The 27,327-nt window shown below is 42.1% G+C and overlaps 1 protein-coding gene across 2 annotated transcripts in view; it reads right to left on the minus strand.

The window, feature by feature from the left end:
* Positions 1-219: 219 nt before the first annotated feature.
* LOC106613746 (serine/threonine-protein kinase STK11) overlaps positions 220-27,327 on the minus strand; it is a 32,284-nt gene continuing 5,176 nt past the window's right edge. Inside the window, exons 8-11 of one of the 2 annotated variants that reach the window (XM_014216318.3) lie at positions 26,591-26,648; positions 19,471-19,673; positions 3,034-3,319; positions 220-752 (exon numbers count right to left, since the gene is read on the minus strand). In XM_014216318.3, coding sequence (XP_014071793.1) covers positions 3,078-3,319; positions 19,471-19,673; positions 26,591-26,648 — 503 coding nt within the window. In that variant the 3' untranslated portion in view covers positions 220-752; positions 3,034-3,077. Of the gene's footprint in view, positions 775-3,033; positions 3,320-19,470; positions 19,674-26,590; positions 26,649-27,327 lie in introns of both variants that reach the window. The other variant, XM_045687473.2, reaches the window with a different exon arrangement.

Consider the following 27,327-nt stretch of genomic DNA (forward strand, 5'->3'; position numbering starts at 1 on the left):
GACAAATCTGAACAAGTGAAAAACCGACCAAAATTTGTTAAGGAACTGATATCTCAGTGAAATGTCAATTTATCTCGTCCATCAACTGGCTCGCTCTCGAACCTAGAGCCTGGGGATGAGTCGGTTAGAAAGTTTCACACTGCCTATTGTTTGATTGACAAGATACATTTATTTATAATACAGCCACAAATAAAGAGAAATCACAGAACAAACAGCTGGTGAGGTTGGGGTGCATTTTATATAAATAATCATTAAAACCCATTTTGGGGACTAAAACACCAAAACAAAACTAAAGATGCAAAAAAATCTAAAGCAACAACATTCTTGAATAGTTATGTATACTTGGCTTGACTATAGTTCCCTTTCGCCTGCATATGCCGTTAATGCATTTTTTATTAAATGATCATAATTATTACCGTTACAAATATTGTAGTTTATTGAAATGATCCATGTCATTCAATACACATCACAATGTGCGCTTTAATACAGAGTAACTGTAGGATAAACAGTATAGTAGTCTAAAACGAGCTACATTCATACAGTGAGGGGTGGGATTCCCAGTATGATTTGCAGAAGGGGGTAAGTCCTAGCCTCTTCTCCATTTCTCTCTGGAGCTTCACTCTTACATCATCACGTTGTCAGTCGTCAGACAGAAAATAACTAGTGAAATCAACCACTGTAGTGCATCATGTCCTGTTATTGCATGCTGCAGACCAGGCTGTCAAAACATTCATCTCCCCAACGTCAGGGAGCTGGAAAATAGAGAACACAAACCTGAGGGAATCAAAAACCGACAATTAGCTACAATCATTTACAGTATTACTCAATGAGTTATCAGCACCCCTCAATTAAACATTTGCACAATACAGTTAGAGATGACAATAGAGGATTCACATTGTATTACAGTCTGAATAATGCAGGATTCACATAGTATTACAGTCTGAATAATAGAGGATTCACGTAGTATTAGTCTGAATAATAGAGGATTCACATAGTATTAGTCTGAATAATAGAGGATTCACATTGTATTAGTCTGAATAGAGGATTCGCGTAGTATTAGTCTAAATAATGCAGGATTCACAGTGTTACAGTCTGAATAATAGAGGATTCACATAGTATTAGTCTGAATAATAGAGGATTCACATAGTATTAGTCTGAATAATAGAGGATTCACGTAGTATTAGTCTGAATAGAGGATTCACGTAGTATTAGTCTAAATAATAGAGGATTCACGTAGTATTAGTCTAAATAATAGAGGATTCACGTAGTATTAGTCTAAATAATAGAGGATTCACGTAGTATTAGTCTGAATAATAGAGGATTCACGTAGTATTAGTCTGAATAATAGAGGATTCACGTAGTATTAGTCTGAATAATGGAGGATTCACATAGTTTCACAGTCTAAAAGAACAATAGAACCAAGATTGTATGGATAGGATTCTGCATCTGTATTGCTTCTCCCCTCAGTTGGTGCTGTAAGAATGTGGCCATTTGCAGTGAGTGGGAGACCCCCCCCAGCTGTTACTGCTGGACTCTGTCAGACAGCAGACTCCAGACTGCAGCCAGTACCTGGAATGGCCCGTCTTTTACCAAAAACAATATCCTGTCCAGTCCATTAGGCCCAGTCTCAGCTGTGCTGCGAGTTATTTGCTGCACAAACTAATATAGATTGGATGGTGTCCCCTTCTCCATCCTCCTCCACCCTTCTCCTCCTTATTGAGAAAAGGCAGCTCAGTGTTTTTGGATGTCTCTGAGAAGATGCTGCAGAGGAGTGTGATCCCTCTCCACCCACACACACACACTCCCCCCCTAAGGCTCTTTCCTGATCGACTCCTAAGAGTGGAGCAGAGTCCAGGCACTAGCAGAATGTGTGGGAGATGCCTGCCTGCCCATGAGTCAGAAAGGATGCCGCTCGGTTCCCTCTTACTATTAAACGGCTATTCCATTTCTCACTGATTAGCTGTGGTCCCAGATCCATCCATGTGACTGAAGACAACAACCAATAGGTTGCAAATGATGTCATCTTCAATTTCCTACAGTACTGTAGATGTGGCGTTTCAAATATGCCAATAAAATCATTTCCCAGGGGTACTGTATTATATAATTATTTTAACAAATATGTTAAATGTGTTGCATATAGCACGATCACAATTTTGTAAATTGTCATAAAACGGGCAACATGTTTGTTAGGAAGGGATATTCTTCAAATTAGCATCAGAATCCCCTATTGGCTCAGGAGATGCAATGCATTTGTATGAACCTGTTAACCAGGCAGGAGTGCATGATGGGATCCTTAATTTTTCCTTCAGAAAGAGGAATGTGAGGCGTGAGGCAGGGGGAGCTTGTTAAAGAGTCAGAGCCCGTTCTCAGCAATGACTCATAGGGAGAGAAAGAAAGAGACAGGGAGGGAGAAAGAGGGGAACCCACATGAATGAGCAGGTGCCTCGGGGGGGAACACAGAGAGAGGGGGGAAAATAGGAAGAGAGGAGAGAAGCCTAGAAAGAAGATTATGCTGCATCTCCCTCCCACGCAGTCCGCCCACACACTCCTGCTCTCCATCCATACAGAGGAGAGCATCAGCGTCAGTCAGGGCTCTTCCAACCCCACCCCGTCCCTAGCACCATACGCTGCGTCAACCAGCCCAATCCTGCCTCTCCAATAACCGAGCCTTCCTCCCTCTCCTCTCCTTCCCTGGAGACGCCACTCTACTGTTCGGCTCCATAATTAGACTCCTCAGGCCTGTGTTTTTTTTACCTTGAGAGCAACTTGGAAGACAATCAAGGCACACATGCGTAATTACACCAGGCAGACGTGTAGCCAGAATCTTACCTCCATTTGCTTTTTTGTATACAGTTAGCTGTAGGTTTCAGGAGGGGATCAAAGGACTATGTCATCTCAGTTAAATTGATAAAAATGTCATCTTACTTGGATTTAGTAGCATTATCTTCTGAAGGTCACAGGGATGCCACAAGGTCTAAACTACACCATATTGTACAGCTGTTAAACACTCTCCCAATGCCGCCTCCTCCTCACCTGTCCAGTATATGTGTTCAGGGCTGGGGGTCCAGGGGCTGCCCTCATTGCTGCTTGCAGTTGGACAGCTTGCGGATGCGGCTGTAGGTGGACACTCCTTTGCGTGAGGGGTTGGAGGAGGAGGAGGAGGAGAGGCGTTCTGATCGGGACCTGGTCCTGCTGGTGGTTGGGTAGTGGTCCTGGTCTGTCTCTGTACCGTTCACACATAGGGTCCTGAGCCCCAGCCCCGGCCCCACACAACCCCCCTGGTGCCCGTTCTGCTCCAGCCCATCCTCATGCACCCGACCTGGGGAGAGAACACAGAGACGAGAATTAGAGGTTGGAGGTCAGTGGTCTAAGCTGACTCAGAGAAACATACGCTGTCAGCCATCAGGTTAGACTCCTGGTGGAAGTCATCTTTATGCACAGATCTGGGATCAACTTACTCCCCCAAACCATTAGGCGGAAATGAAAAAAATGCCCTTAAATCATTAGGTCTAGGACGTTTTTCCTCCACACTGTTAGTAACAGGTCAGAGTGACCCGAGATAATGGGGGAGGTGAGCACTGAGCAACCTTGAAGAAAGTTTGTAGACGGGCAAAAACTGTTGGGAGACCTTTACTAAATGTAAGCATATTTTTACTGTGTTCTTCAGCCGTTTGCATTTTTACAAAAGAGACTGTTCAGGGTCGCTCCCAATATAATTGTATTAGCAAATGTAGCATAGAAATAAAACGCTGCATTCAAACATAGACAAGAATTGCACATATCCCTGAAAATGTAAAATGTCTCACCTAAAGAGAATACATTTACTAATTAATGCCAAAGCGTTTCATGCCATTTCTTCTATGTGGGAAACTCAGCACAACCAAAAACAGCCTGCTTTATTTTAGATGTAGTTCTTCTAAAGTTACAAAAATTCTTGCAAAACTAAGGTGAGGTGGGCTTTAGCTTAAGTAGTGACTGAGCACATTTGGGTCCGCTTGCCAAATCAAATCCTCCAGACGCGAACAGTATTCCCACCAGTCTTGTTTTTTAGTCCAAGACTATGCTTCCATGTCTGGGAAACCCTAATGTAGAGTTAGGGCTGTTGCGGTGACAGTATTACCACCACACCAGGAGTCATGACTGCAGTCAAATTCCACGTGACTCAAAAATCTTTTCTCATGCACTCGGGACATGTGTTGGTAGTAGGCCTATCCAATTCACTAATGACCATCAGGTTACGAATGGCCTGATACTCAGGGCTCTATTGTCCTTCTAACCACTCTGACGTTAATGCAAATGCGATCTAAAAATCACATCAAACACTTATCATTAAAACAGTATCATGCTTTAAAAAAACTCACCATTAGGCTACATTTTGTTACATCTGTGATTATCAATTTGAAGAAAAGTTCAACAACAGGTTGGATCTGAATGGAAAACATGGTTGTTTGAAAGCCAAACACAATGAAATGGACAGCGCTTTCTAAGGTGATGATTCATTCAAAAGCCTTTAAGACATTGCATGTAGAACACCCATACAAATATCAGGGCTTATGCCTATATATGAGCCCAAGCCCGAAAGAAAAAAGAATTAAAATGATTGCGCTGTTATACAATACATAGCCTACCACATATTACGCAGTGGCGGTCAGTGTTGTTTAACTTCTTATGGCTTGAGGGCGCCATTTTCACGTCCGGATGAAAAGTGTGCCCAAAATATACTGCCTGCTACTTAGGCCCAGAAGTTAGGATATGCATATAATTGGTAGATTTGGATAGAAAACACTAAGGTTTCTAAAACTGTTTGAATGATGTCTGTGAGTATAACAGAACTTATTTGGCAGGCAAAACCCCGAGGACAAACCATCCAGGATTTTTCTTTTTTTAGGTCAGTCTTTTCAATGGTTTTTCATTGAGAATCCATAATTCTAAGGCAGTTGCTTGCAGTTCCTATTGCTTCCACTGGTTTTCAACAGTCTTTAGAAATTGGTTGATGTTTTTCCTCTGTGTAATGAAGAAGTAGCCCTGTTTAGAATGAGGCTCGAGGGAAGTGTATTGTTTGATAGAGGCGCGTGACCTGAAAAGCACGCTCCACTTTGTTTTCCTCCGGTATTGAACGCAGTTTATCCCATCTTAAATTTTATCGATTATTTACGTAAAAAAAATACCTAAAGTTGTATTACGAAAGTTGTTTGAAAAGTTTGGACAAAGATTAAAGGTAACTTGAGATATTTTGTAGTCATGTTGCGCGAGTTGGAACCGGTGTTTTTCTGGATCAAACGCGCCAAATAAATGGACATTTTGGATATATAACGATGGAATTAATCGAACAAAAAAAGGACCATTTGTGATGTTTATGGGACATATTGGAGTGCCAACAGAAGAAGCTCGTCAAAGGTAAGGCATGAATTATATCGTTATTTCTGAGTTTTGTGTCGCGCCTGGCGGGATGAAATATGATTGTCTGTGTTGTTTGATGGGGTGCTGTCCTCACATAATAGCATTGTTTGCTTTCGCCGTAAAGCCTTTTTGAAATCTGACACTGTGGCTAGATTAACAAGAAGTTCAGCTTTAAAATTTGGTGTATTGCACTTGTGAATGTATGAAAGTTCAATATTTTTTTATAATTTTCTTTTGAATTTGGCGCTCTGCCATTTCACCGGTTGTCGTCAAATCAATCCCGTTAACGGGATTTGAGCTATAAGAATTAAGATAAGTGAGGACAAATGCTTTTTCATGAGCATGGCCTTATTTATATTACAGCATATTGGATGACTGTCATTCATATTCCATTCACCCAGTTCAATGTAACATCAATAGGTTTAGGCTACTACACGATACTCGAATTTTCCCTATAGGTTGCCACAACCAAGCCTATGAATGAAAGTTTACAACGTAGGCGCACACAGGTCGAAAGAGAAATTTGAGGTGACACAGTGACAGACAGTTACACATTATATACCGCCTTGCACAATCTTGCCTGCATCTAGCTTGCAAATGAGTTTCTATTGGACAAATTCAGGCATTTTCATCCCGTTTTGTTTACTTCAGTTTAAGAAACGTTTTTCAACAGAATCGGTGGATGAATACACCCCTGATCATAGCAGCCACGTTGTATTCACTCTATGCACTCTTCTCCTCTCACCTTTTCTCTTCATGTGTGGACAACACATCAGCTGTATGTGACCAGGCACCGAACCGCTACACAGCCTACATCAACGTTAGTGTACAGTCAGTAAGCGGGTACACCAGCGGGCCTCGTGGTAATATATTTGTAATACCAAAAGCTTACATTGTGTTGGAAAGTCAAAGCCAGTGAGCTAACATACACCCTGCTCAAACAGAGGGATTCTTTCAGTAGGCTAAACTACCTAGCTGCATTTGCTAGCTAAGTAACGTTAAGTGAAACTGAAAAAGAAATGAAATCTCTATTTCCCCTCTTGCTTCTTCCTCATTTTGAAAGGAATTACATTTGTTCAACTATTGTCATTCCCTCTCTTTGAGTCAACTACTCACCACATTTTATACACTGCAGTGCTAGCTAGCTGTAGCTAGTATTAGATTAATTCTCTGATCCTTTGATTGGGTGGACAACATGTCAGTTCATGCTGCAAGACCTCTGATAGGTTGGCGTAATTTCTCCGGAAGTTGTCATAATTACTGTGTAAGTCTATGGAAACGGGTGAGATCCATGAGCCTCCTAGGTTTTGTATTGAAAAACAAATGATAGTCCCACTAAGCGCAAACCAGAAGGGATGTGTATCGCTGCAGAATGCTGTGGTAGCCATGCTAGTTAAGTGTGCCTTGAATTCTAAATAAAATCACAAACTGAGTGTCCCCAGCAAAGCGCCCCCACACCATCACACCTCCTCCATGCTTCACGGTGGGAACCACACATGCAGAGATCATCCGTTCACCTACTCTGCGTCTCAAAGACAGCAGTTGGAACCAAAAATCGCAAATTCGTACTCATCAGACCAAAGAACAGATTTCCACCGGTCTACCGTCCATTGCTTGTGTTTCTTGGCGCAAGCAAGTCTCTTCTTCTTATTGGTATCTTTTTTGTAGTGGCCTCTTTGCAGAAATTCGACCATGAAAGCCTGATTCACGCAGTTGATGTTGAGACGTGTCTTCAAAATATCCATATAAATTTTCCTTCCTCGTGATGCCATCCATTTTGTGAAGTGCACCAGTCCCTCCTGCAGAAAAGCACCCCCACAACATGGTGCTGCCACCCCCGTACTTCACGGTTGGGATGATGTTCTTCAGCTTACAATCCTCACCCATTTCCCCCCCAACATAACAATGGTCATTATCGCCAAACAGACCAGGCGGCATTTCTACAAAAAGTGCGATCTTTGTCCCCATGTGCAGTTGCAAACCATAGTCTGGCTTTTTTATGGCGGTTTTGGAGCAGTGGCTTCTTCCTTGCTGAGCGGCCATTCAGGTTGTCGATATAGGACTCGTTTTACTGTGGATATAGATACTTTTGTACCCATTTCCTCCAGCATCTTTGCAAGGTCCTTTGCTGTTGTTCTGGGATTGATTTGCACTTTTCGCACCAAAGTACGTTCATCTCTAGGAGACAGAACGCGTCTCCTTCCTGAGCGGTATGACGGCTGCATGGTCCCATGGTGTTTATACTTGCGTACTATTGTTTGTACAGATGAATGTGGTACCTTCAGCCGTTTGGAAATTGCTCCCAAGGATGAACCAGACTTGTGGAGGTCTACAATTTTCTTTCCGAGGTTTTGGCTGATTTCTTTTGATTTCTCCATGGATGTCAAGCAAAGAGGCACCGAGTTTGAAGGTAGGCCTTGAAATACATCCACAGGTACACCTCCAATTGACTCAAATGATTTCAATTAGCCTATCAGAAGCTTCTAAAGCCATGGCATCATTTTCTGGAATTTTCCAAGCAGTTTAAAAGGCACAGTCAACCTAGTGTATGTAAACTTCTTACCGACTGGAAATGTGACACAGTGAATTATAAGTGAAATAATCTGTCTGTAAACAAATTGTTGGAAGAATTACTTGTGTCATGCACAAAGTAGGTGTCCTAACCGACCTGCCAAAACTATCGTTTGTTAACAAGAAATTGTTGGAGTGGTTGAAAAACAAGTTTAATTGACTCCAACCTAAGTGTATGTAAACTTCAGACCTCAACTGTATGTATAGATAGAAAGATCATATTTACATAAGTAGTCAGACCCTTTACTCAGTACTTTGTTGATGCAACTTTGGCAGCGATTACAGCCTAGAGTCTCTTGGGTATGACACTACAAGCTTAGTACACCTGTATTTGGGGAGTTCCTCCCTATCTTGTCTGCAGATCCTCTCAAGCACTGTCAGGTTGGTTGGAGAGCGTTGCTGCACAGCTATTTTCAGGTCTCTCCAGAGATGTTCGATCGAGTTCATGTCCAGGCTCTGGCTGGGCCACTCAAGGACATTCAGAGACTTGTCCCAAAGCCACTCCTGCATTGTCTAGGCTGTGTGCTTAGGGTCGTTGTCCTGTTGGAAGGTGAGTCTGAGGTCCTGAGCACTCTGGAGCAGGTTTTCATCAAGGACCTCTGTACTTTGCTCCGTTGATCTTTCTGTCGATCCTGACTGGTCTACCAGTCCCTACTGCTGAAAAACACCCCCACAGCATGATGCTGCCACCACCATGCTTTAACGTAGGTTTCCTCCAGACGTGATGCTTGGCATTCAGGCCAAATAGTTCAATCTTGATTTCAACAGACCAGAGAATCTTGTTTCTCATGGTCTGTGTCCTTTAGGTGCCTTTTGGCAAACTCCAAGCGGGCTGTCATGTTCCTTTTACTCTAGAGTGGCTTCCGTCTGGCCACTCTACCATAAAGGCCTGATTGGTGGAGTGCTGCAGAGATCGTTGTCCTTCTGGAAGGTTCTCCCATCTCCACAGAGGAACTCTAGAGCTCTGTCAGTGACCATTCGGTTCTTGGTCACCTCCCTGACCAAGGCCCTTCTTCCCAGATTGCTCAGTTAGGATGTTTGTGCAGAACTTGTCAACTTAAATAGACTGTCATAAAGGTAGGAAATGTTTGAATCAGATTGGTGCCATCTCAGATGAGGCAAACACTCGAGTTTCTTGTCTGAACTGGTTTCGCTTCATTATAGAGAGCAGAACATGACATCTCTGTGATATGTTGCTTCAGGAACCAAGATAAAGTATGCAACAGGTTAGTAAAACATGCAAGTTGAAAAGGGAAAAGAAAACTCAATTTTCTCAAAGCAAACTACATGACATTAATAATCATTAATCATGACCTTTCATGAATGGGGCGATGAAGTCACCCTGATTTATGCACACAGGTTCACCAGGCACAAGATGACTAAAACCCCGGTCATAACGACAATCATCACCATAATTAACATCTGCACATTATTAGACTTGTTCAATCAGAAATCAAAGCGCTTCCAGCACTCTCAGTAATTGAACACCAGCTAAATGAAGTCTGACTGGGCCCTCGCTCTAAACCCCGTGAAGCTGTCGACACTGGGCTTACTGATTAGCCTGGGCCATAAATATGTAATCAAAGGCAGCACAGCGACACTGGGCTCGCCCTCATTAACCTCCCCCTCACCTCCCCTTTACTCCAACAATGGCTAACCTGTGAAGACCTGTGCCTGTCACCCCCTCTCTGACAACATCAAAGGTGACAAAAGAACAGGTAGAATCATAGTGTCAAAGCAGAGAGCGCGGGAGGAGAGAGAGAGAGAGGGGGAGGCAGAGGAAGGGGGGATATACAGTGCAAGTGACTTAACGAACTGCAGCAGGATGACTCACCTAGTTGCCATGGCAACTTAAAACACTCGCTACTCTCTAATCGGCGATTTTGAACTGCTGCTCATGAAACCGGCGAGCGGAGAGGGGGGGATTTTTATGTTTCCGGAAATCATTGAAATACGTGGTGGTGGTAGTGTTGTGTGTGTGTGTGTGTATGCACAAAATGAGCACAAGGCTGACGCCGGGGTCACAAACTAGGACGTTTGACGTCAAATACACCCCAGGCCATACATACACCTCCCTCTCTTTCTCTAAAACACCTCACCTCTCTAATGCAGTCAAGCTGTGCTCCCTCTATAATGGGTTGCATTGTTGCACAGTATGAGTGGGTGCTGCTGGGGTGGTTTCTATGCCCTAAATGAGCAGCAGCTATGTACTACGCATCCCTACACACATACAAATCCTTTACGAGTTCTTAAATTGCTTAAGAATGCTTCAACCGTGAGAGTGAGAGAGTGAGAGAGAGAATACAGGAGTGTGTGGTGTGCAGTACAGGAGGCTCAGACTGGGGAGGTGGGCGCAAAAAATAAATAAATAAATAAATAAATAAAAAGACTACTACTATATGACAGATACAAATTCTAATGAACATTTCTATCACACTGTTGTTCCCTTACACTCACACGGTTGTTCACCTTTCTCACAAATCAGTCTCCCAACAGGCATTGCCCTACAAAGCCACGCTGTGATTCCTGTTATTTTAAAGCCCTATTTTCCAAATGTAACAGCTCCAGCATGGCACAGAGAGCAAACACAACAGACTCAGATGATGGTGAGGGAAAAAAATAAAATTCGGTCCGATACCCATTTTTGGGGGGGACAAACTTGCCGATATTCTATTTGATCAGAGTCAGAGAAATTAAAAAGAGTGTTTTCCACACTGAATTCTTATAAATTGCCATCCAAAAACAGCAATTGTCCAATAAATATGCTTCAAATGTTGATTTCTTACATTGTGAAATGAATAACATGAGAATGACTGCAAGTGTTCAGATAAGCATAAGATTCCCTTTTTTCATCCTATTTATTAAATATATTAGTTATCGGTGGATTTATCGTCCGATACCGATATAGAGGTAAAAAGGCCAATATTGGCAGATATCGGTAAATTGATATATCGGTCAGACTCTAAAGGGTAGTGGGTATAATTTCACAAAATACCCTCCACAGGACACCCAAGAGGAAGCAGTGGTGAATCAAATCAAAAATACAAATAATATTTTTGTGCTTCCCTTTGAAGAGGAGAGTACGGAATAAAATGTACCCTGAACATAAACAAGTTTCCGGTTTAAATTGACTTAACTTTAATTGGCAACACACAATGCACAAGAAGCCACGGCAGACAAATCGCTTAATGAAAGACTGCCAGGAAATAGTGAATTGAAAGGAAAAAAATTTAAAGAATGATGGATACTCTCTCTGCATGCTGTCCTCATGTAATTGGGTATGGACCGATTGGAAACATTACCACAGTTCAAACAAGCCCATAAAGGTCTATTGTGGAAAGATAAATAATGTAATCTCCTTGAAAACCAATATAATAAAAAAGCTAATGAAAACAATTTCCATCCCTTCTTATCTCTAAGAAGACAGAATGGCTAGGAATGGCTGAATTAGTGTTTTGAACTTCACAGTGGTTATAAGAGAGGAGGCGGTTTGGCCAATCTTCTATATTATGACTCAGGTAGGCGAATCACTGCAGTCAATAGGGAAAAGTAAAACATTAACCCAAAACTAACCCATACTAGAATGAGTCATAAAATAAAAAATAAAAAAAGGCAAATAGCTGTGTGGTCTTATCATGGCATCTATCAAATGTACTGCTATCAGTTAACAAATCAGAAGATTACAGGGACACAGGAACAATCCAATTTCAGATTAGATTCCTAGATGCTATACAATCTAATCTTCACTGTTTCCATCTTATCTTTTGATATAATATGCCTGGTGGGCTTTTTGTATTAATTCAATACTGGATCCCTGTCGCTTTGAGGGAGTGAAACGCATAGTTGGCTATAGATTTGAAATACTTAGTGTGTAATATATTCTACATCACAGCCGGTGACTAGGGCTTTAACAGTGGACCAAGAATGACTATACCGTGTCTCTAACCGGACCCATGACACCAACAGCATGCAGTAATTAGCAGAGGCAGGCGAGGACTTATTGAGTGCTTCTAGCACCTTATGTTACAACATTTGTTCAAGACAGCCAATATAAGTCTACCTTCAGGCATTAGCTACTGCTATACTATATTACTATGACATCAAACTGTTAGAATGTGAGAAATGACCAATGCTAAATCAATGTCCTCAATGCAAAACATAAATATATCAATACTCCATATAAATATGTGCACATCACAGCAAGTTACAGACAGAGAGAAAAATAGTTCTAAGGACAGTAGAAATGAACCCAACAACCAAGTCCATGGACATTCTCAGAGCCTGAGGTACTCAACTTCATCTGCTCCCTCCTCTTCCAGACTCCTCTCAGCGATGACCTTGTCCAATCACTAATCTGAGCCGGGGCAAAGTGACTCACTGGTCCATAGTAGCAGCCAGCCCACAGACTCACTGGGCTGATGCAATTACAGATTGACTGACCAGCTCTTCCGAAGAGACGGATGGACTCACTCACTAGTACATAGATGACACCAGGGACAATTCAATATCCTCCTGAGGACAGATCTGGGATGATAATCTAATCCAGGGCTCTCCAACCCTGTCCCTGAAGAGCTACCATCCTGTAGGTCTTCGCTCAAACCCTAATCTACCCATCTGAACCTAATAATTACCTGGTTGACAAGCTGAATCGGGTTAGTTAAAACAGGGGTTGGAGCAACAACAACAAAAAACTACAGGAGGGTTGCTCTCCAGGAACAGGGATGGAGAGCCCTGATCTAATAATGGCGACAGAGGGGATGGCCACCTGACCAAGTGTGTGTTTATGTGCTGATCATATATATATATATATATATATAAAAAAAAACTGTCAACTGCATTTATTTTCAGCAAACTTAACATGTGTAAATATTTGTATGAACATAAGATTCAACAACTGAGACATACTGAACAAGTTCCACAGACTTGTGACTAACAGAAATTGAATGTGTCCCTGAACAAAGGGGGGAGGGGTCAAAATCAAAAGTAAACAGTCAGTATTTGTTGTGGCCACCAGCTGCATTAAGTACTGCAGTGCATCTCCTCCTCATGGACTGCACCAGATTTGCCAGTTCTTGCTGTGATATTTACATTTAAGTCATTTAGCAGACGCTCTTATCCAGAGCGACTTACAAATTGGTGCATTCACCTTATGATATCCAGTGGAACTGTTACCCCACTCTTTCACCAAGGCACCTGCAAGTTCACAGACATTTCTGGGGGGGGGGGGATGGCCCTAGCCCTCACCCTCCGATCCAAAAGGTTCCAGACGTGCTCAATGGGATTGAGATCCGGGCTCTTCGCTGGCCATGGTAGAACACACATTCCTGTCTTGTAGGAAATCACGCACAGAACGAGCAGTATGGCTGGTGGGATTGTCATGCTGGAGGGTCATGTCAGGATGAGCCTGTAGGAAGGGTACCACATGAGGGAGGAGGATGTCTTCCCTGTAACGCACAGCATTGAGATTGCAGGCAATGACAACAAGCGCAGTCCGATGATGCTGTGACACACTGCCCCAGACCATGAAGGACCCTCCACATTGATCCCACTCCAGAGTACAGGCGTCGGTGTCACGCTCATTCCTTCGACAATAAACACGAATCCGACCATCACCCCTGGTGAGACAAAACCGCAACTCGTCAGTGATGAGCACTTTCTGCCAGTCCTGTCTGGTCCAGCAACGGTGGGTTTGTGCCCATAAGCGACGTTGTTGCCGGTGATGTCTGGTGAGGACCTGCCTTACAACAGGCCTACAAGCCCTCAGTCCAGCCTCTCTCAGCCTATTGCGGACAGTCTGAGGACTGATGGAGGGATTGTGCATTCCTGGTGTAACTCGGGCAATTGTTGTTGCCATCCTGTACCTGTCCCGCAGGTGTGATGTTCGGATGTACTGATCCTGTGCAGGTGTTGTTACATGATCAGCTGTCCGTCCTGTCTCCCTGTAGCCCTGTCTTAAGCATCTCACAGTACGGACATTGCAATTTATTGCCCTGGCCACATCTGCAGTCATGCCTCCTTGCAGCATGCCTAAAGCACATTCATGCAGATTAATCTTTCTTTTGGTGTTTTTCAGAGCCAGTAGAAAGGCCTCTAGTGTCCTAGGTTTTCATAACTGTGACCTTAATTGCCTACCGTCTGTAAGCTGTTAGTGTCTTAACGACCTTTTCACAGGTGCATGTTCATTAGTTGTTTATGGTTCATTGAACAAGCATGGGAAACAGTGTTTAAACCCTTTCCAAAAAATTGGAAGTTATACAAATTATATATATACAAATTATATATATATATATATATATATATATATATATATATATATATATATATATATATATATATATCTCTATATATAGAGATATATATATTATTTGTGTATATATATATATATATATATATATATATATATATATATATATATATATATATATATATATATATATATACACAAATAATATATATATAGATATATAGAGATATATATATATATATATATATATATATATATATATATATATACGCCATCGTTTCATATGATCGAAAAGAGCTTCTGGACATCAAAACAGTGATTACTAAACTCGTCAGATGTGGCAGGGCTTGCAAACTATCACAGATTACAAAGGGAAACAGAGCCGCGAGCTTCCCAGTGACACGAGCCTACCAGACGAGCTAAACCTTCTACGCTTGCGTCGAGGCAAGTAACACTGAACCATGCATGAGAGCACCAGCTGTTCCGGACGACTGTGTGATCACGGTATCCTTAGCCGATGTGAATAAGTCCTTTAAACAAGTTAACATTCACAAGGCCGCAGGGCCAGACGGATTACCAGGATGTGTAATCCGAGCATGCGCTGACCAACTGGCAAGTGTCTTCAATGACATTTTCAACCTCGCCCTGACCTAGTCTGTAATACCTACATGTTTCAAGCAGACCACCATTGTCCCCGTGGTTACATACAACCTCATGCTAAATCACATTAGCTCAACTGTCCCACGGGGGGGTGGGGGACCAATCCCGTAGAGGTTAAACAATACAGATACCATTTCAAATATTAAAAGATTCCCTACGCAGAAATCCCTCCGCCATTTCCTGGTTGCAAAAATTCTAATAGTTTGCCTCACTTCAGTTTGTGACAAAACAAGCAAGTAAAAAGTGTAGAGAATATTTTTTTCCATAACCAAAGTTATCGTATTTTCAGCTGGTGTACAAAACAGAAAGGAAAAGATGCAAAAACAAACAAACTTAACGGGAAGCATAGAAATAGTGCACATAGAACAGATGGACTGCATCTTAGATTTGCTTTCAGTGAGAATTACAGAGCTATAACACAATTTCTATGTGAATTTGGTTAGTCACCCAAAAAGTTACATATGGCAGCTTTAACTTGATTATATAACTCAAATGTCAAACAGTATTTTCAAATCAAAAGTTTATTTGTCACATGCGCCGAATAGAACAGGTGTAGACCTTACAGTGAAATGCTGACTTACAGGATCTAACCAATAGTGCAAAAAAGGTATTAGGTGAACAATAGTTACGAAATAAAACAGTAAAAAAAGACAGTGAAAAACAGTAGCGAGCCTACATACAGACATCGGTAAGTCAGGCTGATTGAGGTAGTATGTACATTTGGTTAAAGTGACTATGCATATATGATGAACAGAGAATAGCAGTAGCGTAAAGGGGGTTGTCGGGTGGTGGGACAATGCAGATAGCCTGGTTAGCCAATGTGCGGGAGCACTGGTTGGTCGGGCCAACTGAGGTAGTATGTACATGAATGTATAGTTAAAGTGACTGTGCATATATGATAAAGAGGGGGGTTGGGGGCACACAATGCAAATAGTCCGGGTAGCCATTTGATTACCTGTTCAGGAGTCTTATGGCTTGGGGGTAAAAACTGTTGAGAAGCCTTTTTGTCCTAGACTTGGCACTCCGGTACCGCTTGCCATGCGGTAGTAGAGAGAACAGTCTATGACTGGGGTGGCTGGGGTCTTTGACAATTTTTAGGGCCTTCCTCTGACACCGCCTGGAATAGAGGTCCTGGATGGCAGGAAGCTTGTCCCCGGTAATGTACTGGGCCGTACGCACTACCCTCTGTAGTGCCTTGCGGTCGGAGGCCGAGCAGTTGCCGTACCAGGCTGTGATGCAACCAGTCAGGATGCTCTCGATGTTGCAGCTGTAGAACCTTTTGAGGATCTCAGGATCCATGCCAAATCTTTTTAGTTTCCTGAGGGGGAATAGGCTTTGTCGTGCCCTCCTCACGACTGTCTTGGTGTGTTTGGACCATTCTAGTTTGTTGGTGATGTGGACACCAAGGAATTTGAAGCTCTCAACCTTCTCCACTACAGCCCCGTCGATGAGAATGGGGGCGTACTCAGTCCTCCTTTTCCTGTAGTCCACAATCATCTCCTTAGTCTTGGTTACGTTGAGGGCACCACCCGGCCAGGTCTCTGACCTCCTCCCTATAGACTGCCTCGTCATTGTCGGTGATCAGGCCTAACACTGTTGTGTCGTCCGCAAACTTGATGGTGTTGGAGTCGTGCCTAGCCATGCAGTCGTGGGTGAACAGGGAGTACAGGAGGGGACTGAGCATGCACCCCTGAGGGGCTCCAGTGTTGAGGATCAGCATGGCAGATGTGTTGCTACCTACTCTCACCACCCGGGGGCAGCCCGGCAGGAAGTCCAGGATCCAGTTGCAGAGGGAGGTGTTTAGTCCCAGGATCCTTAGCTTTGTGATGAACTTTGAGGGTACTATGGTGTTGAACGCTGAGTTGTAGTCAATGAATAACATTCTCACGTAGGTGTTCCTTTTGTCCAGGTGGGAAAGGGCAGTGTGAAGTGCAATAGATTGCATCATCTGTGGATCTGTTTGGGCGGTATGCAAATTGGAGTGGGTCTATGGCTTCTGGGATGTTGTTGATGTGAGCCATGACCAGCCTTTCAAAGCACTTCATGGCTACGGACGTGAGTGCTACGGGTCTGTAGTCATTTAGGCAGGTTGCCTTTGTGTTCTTGGTCACAAGTACTATGGTGGTCTGCTTGAAACATGTTGGTATTACAGACTCAATCAGGGACATGGGACATGTTGAAAATGTCAGTGAAGACACCTGCCAGTTGGTCAGCACATGCCCGGCGCACACGTCCTGGTAATCTGTCTGGCCCCGCAGCCTTGTGTATGTTGACTTGTTTAAAGGTCTTACTCACATCGGCTATGGAGAACGTGATCACACAGTCGTCCGGAACAGCTGATGCATGCCTCAGTGTTGCTTGCCTCGAAGCGAGCATAGAAGTGATTTAACTCGTCTCGTAGGCTCGTGTCACTGGGCAGCTTGCGGCTGTGCTTCCCTTTGTAGTCTAATAGTTTGCAAGCCCTGTCACATATGACGAGCGTCAGAGCCGGTGTAGTATGATTCAATCTTAGCCCTGTATTGACGCTTTGCCTGTTTTATGGTTCGTCGCAGTGCATAGCAGGATGTCTTGTAAGCTTCCGGGTTAGAGTCCCGCACTTTGAAAGCGGCAGCTCTACCCTTTATCTCAGTGCGAATGTTGCCTGTAATCCATGGCTTCTGGTTGGGGTATGTACGTACAGTCACTGTGGGGACGACGTCCTCGATGCACTTACTGATAAAGCCAGTGACTGATGTGGTGTACTCCTCAATGCCATCGGAAGAATCCCGGAACATGTTCCAGTCTGTGATAGCAAAACAGTCCTGTAGTTAGGTATCTGCTTCATCTGACCACTTTTTTATAGACCGAGTCACTGGTGCCTCCTGCTTTAATTTTTGATGGTAAGCAGGAATCAGGAGGAGAGTTGTGGTCGGATTTACCAAATGGAGGGCGAGGGAGAGCTCAGTACGCATCGCTGTTTGTGGAGTACAGGTGATATAGAATTTTTCCCCCTCTGATTGCACATTTAACATGTTGATAGAAATTTGGTAGAACTGATTTAAGTTTCCCTGCATTAAAGTCTCCGGCCACTAGGAGCACCGCCTCTGGGTGAGTGGTTTCCTGTTTGCTTATACAGCTGACTGAGTGCTGTCTTAGTGCCAGCATCTGTCTGTGGTGGTAAATAATCAGCCACAAAAAGTATAGCTGAAAACTCTAGGCAATTAGTGTGGCCTGCAATTTATCACAATATACTCTACTTCAGGCGAGCAAAATCTAGAGACTTCCTCAGATTTCGTGCACCAGATGTTGTTTACAAATATGCTCAGACCCCCCCCCCCACATTCATCTGTACAAACAATAGTACGCAAGTACAAACACCATGGGACCACGTAGCCGTGGAATCCCAGAACAACAGCAAAGGACCTTGTGAAGATGCTGGAGGAAACAGGTACAAAAGTATCTATATATATATATATCCACAGTAAAACGAGTCCTATAATCGACATAACCTGAAAGGCTGCTCAGCAAGGAAGAAGCCACTGCTCCAAAACCGCCATAAAAAAGCCAGACTATGGTTTGTAACTGCACATGGAGACAAAGATCGTACATTTTGGAGAAATGTCCTCTGGTCTGATGAAACAAAAATAGAACTGTTTGGCCATAATGACCATCGTTACGTTTGGAGGAAAAAGGGGGAGACTCGCAAGCCGAAGAACACCATCCCAACCATGAAGCACGGGGGTGGCAGCATCATGTTGTGGGGGTGCTTTGCTGCAGGAGGGACTGGTGCACTTCACAAAATAGATGGCTTCATGAGGAAAGAAAATGATGTTGAAGCAACATCAAGACATCAGTCAGGAAGTTAAAGCTTGGTCTCAATGTGGTTCTTCCAAATGGACAATGACCCCAAGCATACTTCCAAAGTTGTGGCAAAATGGCTTAAGGACAACAAAGTCAAGGTATTAGAGTGGCCATCACAAAGCCCTGACCTCATCCTATAGAAAATGTGTGGGAAGAACTGAAAAGGCGTGTGCGAGCAAGGAGGCTTACAAACCTGACTCAGTTACACCAGGTCTATGAGGAAGAAATTCACCCAACTTATTGTGGGAAGCGTGTGGAAGGCTACCTGAAACGTTTGACCCAAGTTAAAGGCAATGCTACCAAATACTAATTGAGTGTATGTAAACTTCTGACCCACTGGGAATGTGATGAAAGAAATAATTCTCTAATATTTTTCTGACATTTCACATTCTTAAAATAAAGTGGTGATCCTGACTGACCTAAGACAGGGAATTTTTACTAGGATTAAATGTCAGGAATTGTGAAAAACGGAGTTTAAATGTATTTGGCTAAGGTGTATGTAAACTTCTGACATCAACTGTAGACATTTAATAATCTCATGAATGTAATGCACAGTTGACACTATTGTCCAGGGAACACTTTACTTGAAGCCCCCACCAACCCCTACATAACACTGTTGTAACAGTAACACTGTATTTATGTTGTATGTACCTTATCAGCCTACCAGCTGTAAAGTTCAGTTCGGAAATCAAAAATTCTTCTTCATTTCTCTATCGCTCCACCTCTCCATCGATCTCAATCCCTCAGTCTCTCACCTGTCATTGTGAAACCCTGAGAATAGATGATCTCTCCATCTCCGTAGAAGAGTTCGTCGTCATCCTCATCATCCTGGTCGGCGTAGCCGTGCAGGTGCTCCAGGTAGGGCAGCACGGTCATACTACGCCACGCGTCCCTCCGGTCAGCACTGGGAGGCATGGGCACCAGAGGCTCCGTTGCAGGGTGTTTCTTCCTCACCCAGCTAAAACCACAGAACATTGGTTATAGAATAAAAATTCCCAAAACTTAAAATAAGATACAATCTTAGTTTTGGGCCCCTACCTAATTTTTTGGGGCGATATATGCCTTTCATTTAGGACCCATCAAGCTTATTCTTTATTTGTGCAGCTAATTTAGCCAGGTGAGTCAGTTGAGAACCAATTCTTAATAATGCTGGAGATGCCCAAGGCAAAAGACTCAGCGACACCTTATTTGCTTAAGGTGTCATACTTTGGGATTTTAGCAATTAGACCCTTTATCTACTTAACCAGAGTCATATTAACTTGTGGATAAAATGTGCATCTCTGTGTCCAGTATGTTAGAGGTAGTTTCACGAGCCAATGCTAAATAGTGTTAGCACAATGACTGGAAGTCTATGGGTATCTGCTTCAAGTCATTGCGCTAATGCTAGTTAGCAACTTCCTTCAAACTTCACGCATCTGACTCAGGCGAAGTCGATAAAGGACCTCATTGTCAAAATCCCGAAGAATCCCTTTAAACAAGAGGATTTGCTTATGGAAACATCACAATACAGTGCCTTTAGAAAATATTAACATCCCTTTGCTTTTTTCTCCCAAGAAATGTGTTACAACCGGAATTTAAAATGTATTCAATTGTGCGTTACTGGCTTCACACACACAACCCCATAATGTCAAAGTGGAATTATGTTTGTGAATTTTTACAAATTAGTTAAAAATGAAAAGTGTTATGGCAAGCCTAAATAAGTTCAGGAGTAAAACTTTGCTTAACAAGTCACATAAGTTGCATATGTAATAATAGTGTTTAACATGATTTTTGAATTACTTCCACATCTCTGTTTCCCCACACATACAGATAATTGTAAGGTCCCGCAGTCAAACAGTGAATTTCAACCAGTAAGACCAGGGAGGTTTTCCAATGCTTGTAAATGAGAACTTGTTCTCAACTAGCCTACCTGATTAAATAAAGGTGAAATAAATAAATTAAATAAATAAATGCCTCGCAAAAGGCAGGCACCGATTGGTAGATGGGTAAACATTTTAAAAGCAGACATTGAATATCCCTTTGAGCATGTTGAAGTTATTAAATCCACTTTTGATGGTGTACCAATACACCCAGTCACTACAAAGATACAGGCATCCTTCCTAACTCAGATGCCGGAGAGGAAACCGCTCAGGGATTTCACCATGTGGCCAATGGTGATTTTAAAACAGTTACCGAGTTTAATGGCTGTGATTGGAGAAAACTGAGGATGGATCAACAACATCGTAGTTACTCAAGAATACCAACCTAAATGACAGAGTGAAAAGAAGGAAGCCTGTACAGAATAAAGATTCCAAAATATGCATCCTGTTTGCAATAAGGTACTAAAGTAAAACTGCAAAAAAAAATCCTGAATAGAAAGCGTTATTTTTGTGGCAAATCCTACACATTTGAGTTGCTTACCAAGATGACATTGAATGTTCCACGTTATAGTTTTGACTTAAAAATCGGCTTGAAATTCTATGGCAGACTTGAAAATGCCTGTCTAGCAATGATCAACAACCAACTTGACGGAGCTTGAAGAATTTTAAAAAGAAAAATGTGCAAATATTGTACAATCCAGGTGTGCAAAGCTCTTAAAGACTTACCCAGAAAGACTCACCTGTAATCGCTGCCAAAGGTGATTCTAACATGTATTGCCTCAGGGTTGTGAATACTTATGTCAATTAGATATTTCCATATCTCATTTTCAATACATTAGAATATATATACATTTTTTTAAAGCAGGTTTTCACTTTGTCATTATGGAGTATTATGTGTAGATGAGTGAATTATAATTTGTAGAATCCATTTTGAATGCAACAAAATGTAGAATAAGTCAAGGGGTATGAACGCATTCTGAATGCACTGTATATGTAACATATGCAACATCCTTGTTAAATGTGTGAAAGAAACTACTAAAGGGGGAATGTCCCAGGGCTCTGCAGCTGACATGTAGAGGAACATGGGGACAGGCATTGACATCTCTATGACAAAGAGGCAAGCTTCTGTCATATGCCACGTCATTAGACAGTGTGTGTTCTCTCAAGACCTGGGTTCAAATACAATTTCAATTATTTTAAATTACTTTTAAATACATTTCAAAGTAAGAATTTCTAGATTTTTTTCCTTTGAAGATACATTCTAATATTCCACTAATTGTATTTGGAAATACAGTTGGAAAGTATCAGCGTGTATTTGAAAATACTCAAATACACAGGCAAGTGTATTTTCAAATACAAATACTCCCTTGCATTTGAATCCAGGTCAGTTTGGGCCTAGAGTTTTGAAATAATGTATTTGGGAATAAGTATTTGAAAATAGTTTCAAATAGCAGGCCGTTTATAGAAATGTTTTAAAATACTCCTAAGACTGGTAGTTGATTCAGCACCACATTATTAGAAAATACTCAATTACATAGAATAAGTATTTAAATAACAAATACTTAGATAATGTATTTGAAGCCAGGTCTGGTTCTCTCTTACTCATTTACACATCAAATAGCGTGCACACACACTAGGGGCTCCTAATTAGGGGGCATGGTGGAAACAGCTGGTCTCCCCCAAGAGCACAGGCCTTTCATGTGTTTCATATTCAAAAAAGACACTCCCTGTCATCCATTACTATCATAGTAATTTGACATGCAAATACTCAACTACTGTACTGAAGTACAGTACAGAGATAGAGACTTGTTAGTGTAAAAAGCCTACTCCCAAGCCAGCTTCAAAGCCAAATCTCCAGTGTCCTCACATTGGGCTAAATACTAGTGATGGGGGGGTTCCCCTCGTCTCTCTGCAGCAGACATATGGTGAGCAATATGTTTGGAACACCAAATCGCAATAAAATCACAATATCGAATCACAATACTGTATCGTATTGTGAGGTCCCTGGAAAACACCCAGCTCTAGTAAATACAGGACAACAAAGTAGTCTTTGCAGCCAGACATGATTTGCTCTGAAGTAGGCAGACTATAAGTGCAGATTAAGGACAACATAAGCAGAGCCGCAATGCACAACAATAGAGCGATGTGTCATGACAACTGACCAAGGATTTCTTTGTCATTCTCACTGCAGTATGTGTCACCACTAAATCTCCTGCATGTCATGAAGCAGAATCATTTTGACAGGGCTCATATTTTAGGAGGCAGAAATGTCCCACGTCCCCTTCCTCCTATTGCCAGAAATAGTGAAGAGCTAAGCAACACACTATGTAACAGGCAGCTTCCTTTCGGAGAGAGGAGTGAGTAATGGTAGAGGCCTGTGGAGACCTTGGCCTTTTGTTTCGTAACACATGCAGCGTCAGTGACGACAGCCTTGCCATGGGGCCACAGAGGTAGGTGTATCTGCGCACAGTATGAGTGCGTGTGTGGGTGCATGCGTTTTCTGTACATTGTGACTTGGGATTGATTGTGTGCGTTTTCTGTACGTTGCGTGTACAACTCCTCTTTTACGTTCAATCTACACCTCCGTCCAAAATCTTCTCCATCTTTTCCATGATTATAACAGGACACACTCCCACTCACTGATCAAGTGCTGCAGCCATTCTCCTCCACCTCCGCTCACTAGTTATATAAAGAAGGCTAACCAATGGAATAAGCAATAAGCAGTTACTTAAAGCAACTGATATATGTATACTGAACAAAAATATAAAATGCAAAAGTGTTGGTCCCATGGGTCATGAGCTGAACTAAAAGATCACAGAAATGTTCCATACAACATTCCACAGGCCACAATCAACAGCCTGATCAACTCTATGAGAAGGAAATGTGTAGCACAGCATGAGGCAAGCGGTGGTCACACCAGATACTGACTGGTTTTCCGATCCATGCCCCTACTTAAATATATATATTTTTTCAAACATATCTGTGACCAACAGATGCATATCAGTATTCCCAGTCATGTGAAATCCATAGATTTGGGCCTATTGAATGTATTTCAATAGGCCCTGATTTCCTTATATGAACTATAACTCAGTAAAATATTTGAAATTGTTGCGTCTATATTTGTGTTCAGTGTCTTCATTGTGATGTGCATTTAAGACAAGGCCAGTAAAATGTGTAGGGTAGGATAATACATGTGTGTGTGTGTGTGTGTGTGTGTGTGTGTGTGTGTGTGTGTGTGTGTGTAGGGTAGGATAATACATTGTGTGTGTGTGTGTGTGTGTGTGTGTGTGTGTGTGTGTGTGTGTAGGGTAGGATAATAAGTATCAAGCCTCCATAATGCAGCCTAGTGAAGCTGCTTCACCTAATGAGAATGGGGCCCCTAAGGAGCCGGGACATTAAAGTTGCATTGACTCCAGCATGGTGTCGCTACCCATTGTAATTCTCCTTAATGTTAATATTTGCACAGAGCTGGGTAATTAATTTTAAAGACCCATCTGCCCTTTTGCCTGGTTAAATATTTATACAGTCGTTTCTCTCCAGCTCCTATTTACGCCTCCTTATCCTTGGTTTATTTTGGCATGGCCACACATAGAAGGACCACATATGAAGGAGCGATTGATTACATACTCTTGAATAATTTTTATTAACATGCTTGAAATGCTTGTTATTAACATGCACTAAGGTAGGTTAGGCAACACGGGACGCACTACATCCTATCATGATGTGCAATCCATACCTGGAAGTGAAAGGAACTTGAAGTTAAAACAAATTAATAAGCTATGAATAAGCCATGTTAATAAACTGAATATTGAAAAAGCATATGCTAGACGTATCTAAACCAACTCGCCAACACAGTTCATTTAATGCGATGCAGTGCCGTAGACCGCTGCGCCACTCGGGAGGCCAACATAGTTCATTACAAGCATGTGTATGTATCTACACTACCTGTTTTCATCATCTTTCTCTCATTCCATTTTGCACCCAATACAGTGAGCCAAAATGAAATATGATTTTAAAGCGGTTTTGAGAGGCCCACGGTGAATACAATACGTGATTTTCCCTCCCTCCCTCCCCGAGCTCTAGCATCACACAGATACGCTTCAGTCATCTGTTGCCGTGGTAACTGCAGCCGGCATTCACCAGAGCATCAGCCCATGTTGTCAAGAGTCTTTAAGGGCTTGGGGGGGGGGGGGGGGGAACTGGAAAGTTAGGAGTAGAGAGAGGCAGCGATAGATTGGCTGGGCAGGGAAATGCTGCCTGTCTGACTGATGCCTTTTTAACTACAGCTCATCAGAAGCCCTGAGGTAGCACCAAATAAGGCAACAGCTCTCACTACCACATGACTTCTTGGTGATGTTAGATAGAGGCATACAAAAGGTTGGAAGCATAATTGGTTGTAACTAGGGTTGAATGGCGGGAACCCGGTTACCGAGATGTATTGCCCAAAACCACTCCCTTCTCCCAGGATAAATAGCTGCGAGAACCCGGTAAATTATTTACATGAAAAGCATGGCGTGAAATGGAACTGTTAAATTATATGCAATGTCTAAATCTGGCTTCGCTACGGCCTCTGCATGATGAATCAATCCTCAGGGTAGACAGCCCATCTCACTATGGAGCAGCAGTTGCATGTAGACCCATGATCTCATCACGGTAACTTTATTTTCTTGTGACAGGTAGGCCTACACTTGCTGCAGCATAGCCTATGTTACAATAACATAAAGACAGAATGCGTGTCTAATTTACCCATCCATCCATCTGGAGTTAAACTGCAGTTGCAGTTTAAAAACAGCCCATCACTCGAATATCTTTACTTTAAATCATTGCACGCGCGCGCACGCACTCTTTCTATGTCCTCTCTCTCCATCAACTACATTCAAATTGCATCCAAAACAGTTGTTCTAGATTTATATATAGACGTCCTAGTCTATGTCTTTCAGGTAATAAATTCAATGCAGTATCAGCCTTTATATTAGGCTAATTAATGATGGGTTATGCATAATAAGCTTGTAACTTATAGCCACTATCTCTTGCGCAATACGGAACCTCCCGTGTTCCGCTGGCCTCTCTCCTGAAATAATGCTCCTTAGCTCTTGGAGTCCCATGCAGGAAAAACTAGACTGGAATAGCTTGCTGGACATGATTTCTTATTCCAATAGACTATTCGAATAGGGATGCAAGCTCGTTTCCTGAATGCTAAATACAGCAGCCAATAGAACTCATGGGTAGTGTGAAAGAAGAGCAAACGCGCAATAGCGGTCTGTAGCAGTTATTTGTTCAGACCCTTAACCGTTCAATCTTCGTGAAGAGAAGTGAAAGCCTTTTGCGTCTAATTCTAAACCTATATTATTCAAGGATGTTATTAGAATGATGAAGATAAGGGCAACAAAACATTTCATTTAACTGTTGAAAGCGAGGAAGGGATGAAGCAACAATAGAGAGAAAGAGAAGGTAGGCTATAACATTACGGGAAATATTTAAGATATATATGCGTCAGCCTACTGATTATATAAACAGGCCCTATTACATTTCAAAATTAAAATAAAATTTGCTAGCCCATACTTGTAACTTTGTAAGCCCCATGGGCTATTATGTGTTTCTGTGGTGCGTAATGTGCAGTAGCCTATATCATATAGGTTATGTATTGTATAAAAGCCTGTTCCAACACAATGGGCCTCATATTAGACCTCCACATGATCCAAGAAAGAGGCAGTGGGTTCTGTTTTCTCCTCCCATCATTATGGAAATGATACAATTTGGCCTTCAACAGAGCACAGATGCAAATGACAACAAATCTATCACAAAAGTGACAGCTTGTTTCCTCGAGCACTTTACATTCATCATCCTATGTTGAAAAGAAATAGATTGGACATTGCTCATCACCGGACTGCTGCCCCCCCCCCCCCCCCAATTAATCTCTGATTTAATTTTCATTTCAATTAAGAGCACTCTCTTCAGCAAGTATGGAGGTAAGTTCAATTGCTGCTTCAGCTAGAAAAGGAGCACGATGACTTACTTGTGTTGTCTAATGTTTTGTATTGAGAACCTCTTCTCAGGGTCATACTCAAGCATTCCTGGAAGAAAAATACAAAAATTTATTATTGACAGTTTCGTAATAATTTGATGAGATGCATTTATTCCTTTCATTATGTCCTTATTTTTGTGCGGTGTATAAAATCAGGGCTATTTGACAACAATGAAAACAGACAATTGAGCATAATGACCGTTTCCATCGAGAAAAACAGAGTGCCTGTCCTTCGAACACATCTTTATCTGAGAAATGTTTTCAGTACACTGCATATTCGTGATACATCAAAATAACAATTGTTGTGACACACAAGGTACAATCACACCAGAGCCATCTCCAAAAGACAAACCTCCAAGAATGAATCACTACTAACTGCTAAGTACATTTGAGTGGTCAAATTAAGTCCAATAAAGAGGAAAATCTATAATTCTGTGGCCATCTTGTAATGAGTGATTCCCCACAAAACCAGGACAAAAAGATGCCATGATTTGGGGGATTTTCACAAAATGTTATCCACTGAATGGTCCTTTGGAGGAATAATTGTTGACATATATATCTAAAAGCATAATTGAGAAATAATTGATCAAAGTTGGCATCCCTAAAATACTCTTACTACTGCAGCTAATGCTTTCATCTCTAATAAGGCTTAATAACATGAAATAGAATATTGGGAGTGCCAGCAGCAGTGTTAGTCAGTCTAGACCAGGGCTCTTTAACCCTGTTCC

Source organism: Salmo salar, chromosome 10 (genome assembly GCF_965601325.2).
Source record: "Salmo salar chromosome 10, fSalSal1, whole genome shotgun sequence".
Lineage (NCBI taxonomy): Eukaryota > Metazoa > Chordata > Actinopteri > Salmoniformes > Salmonidae > Salmo > Salmo salar.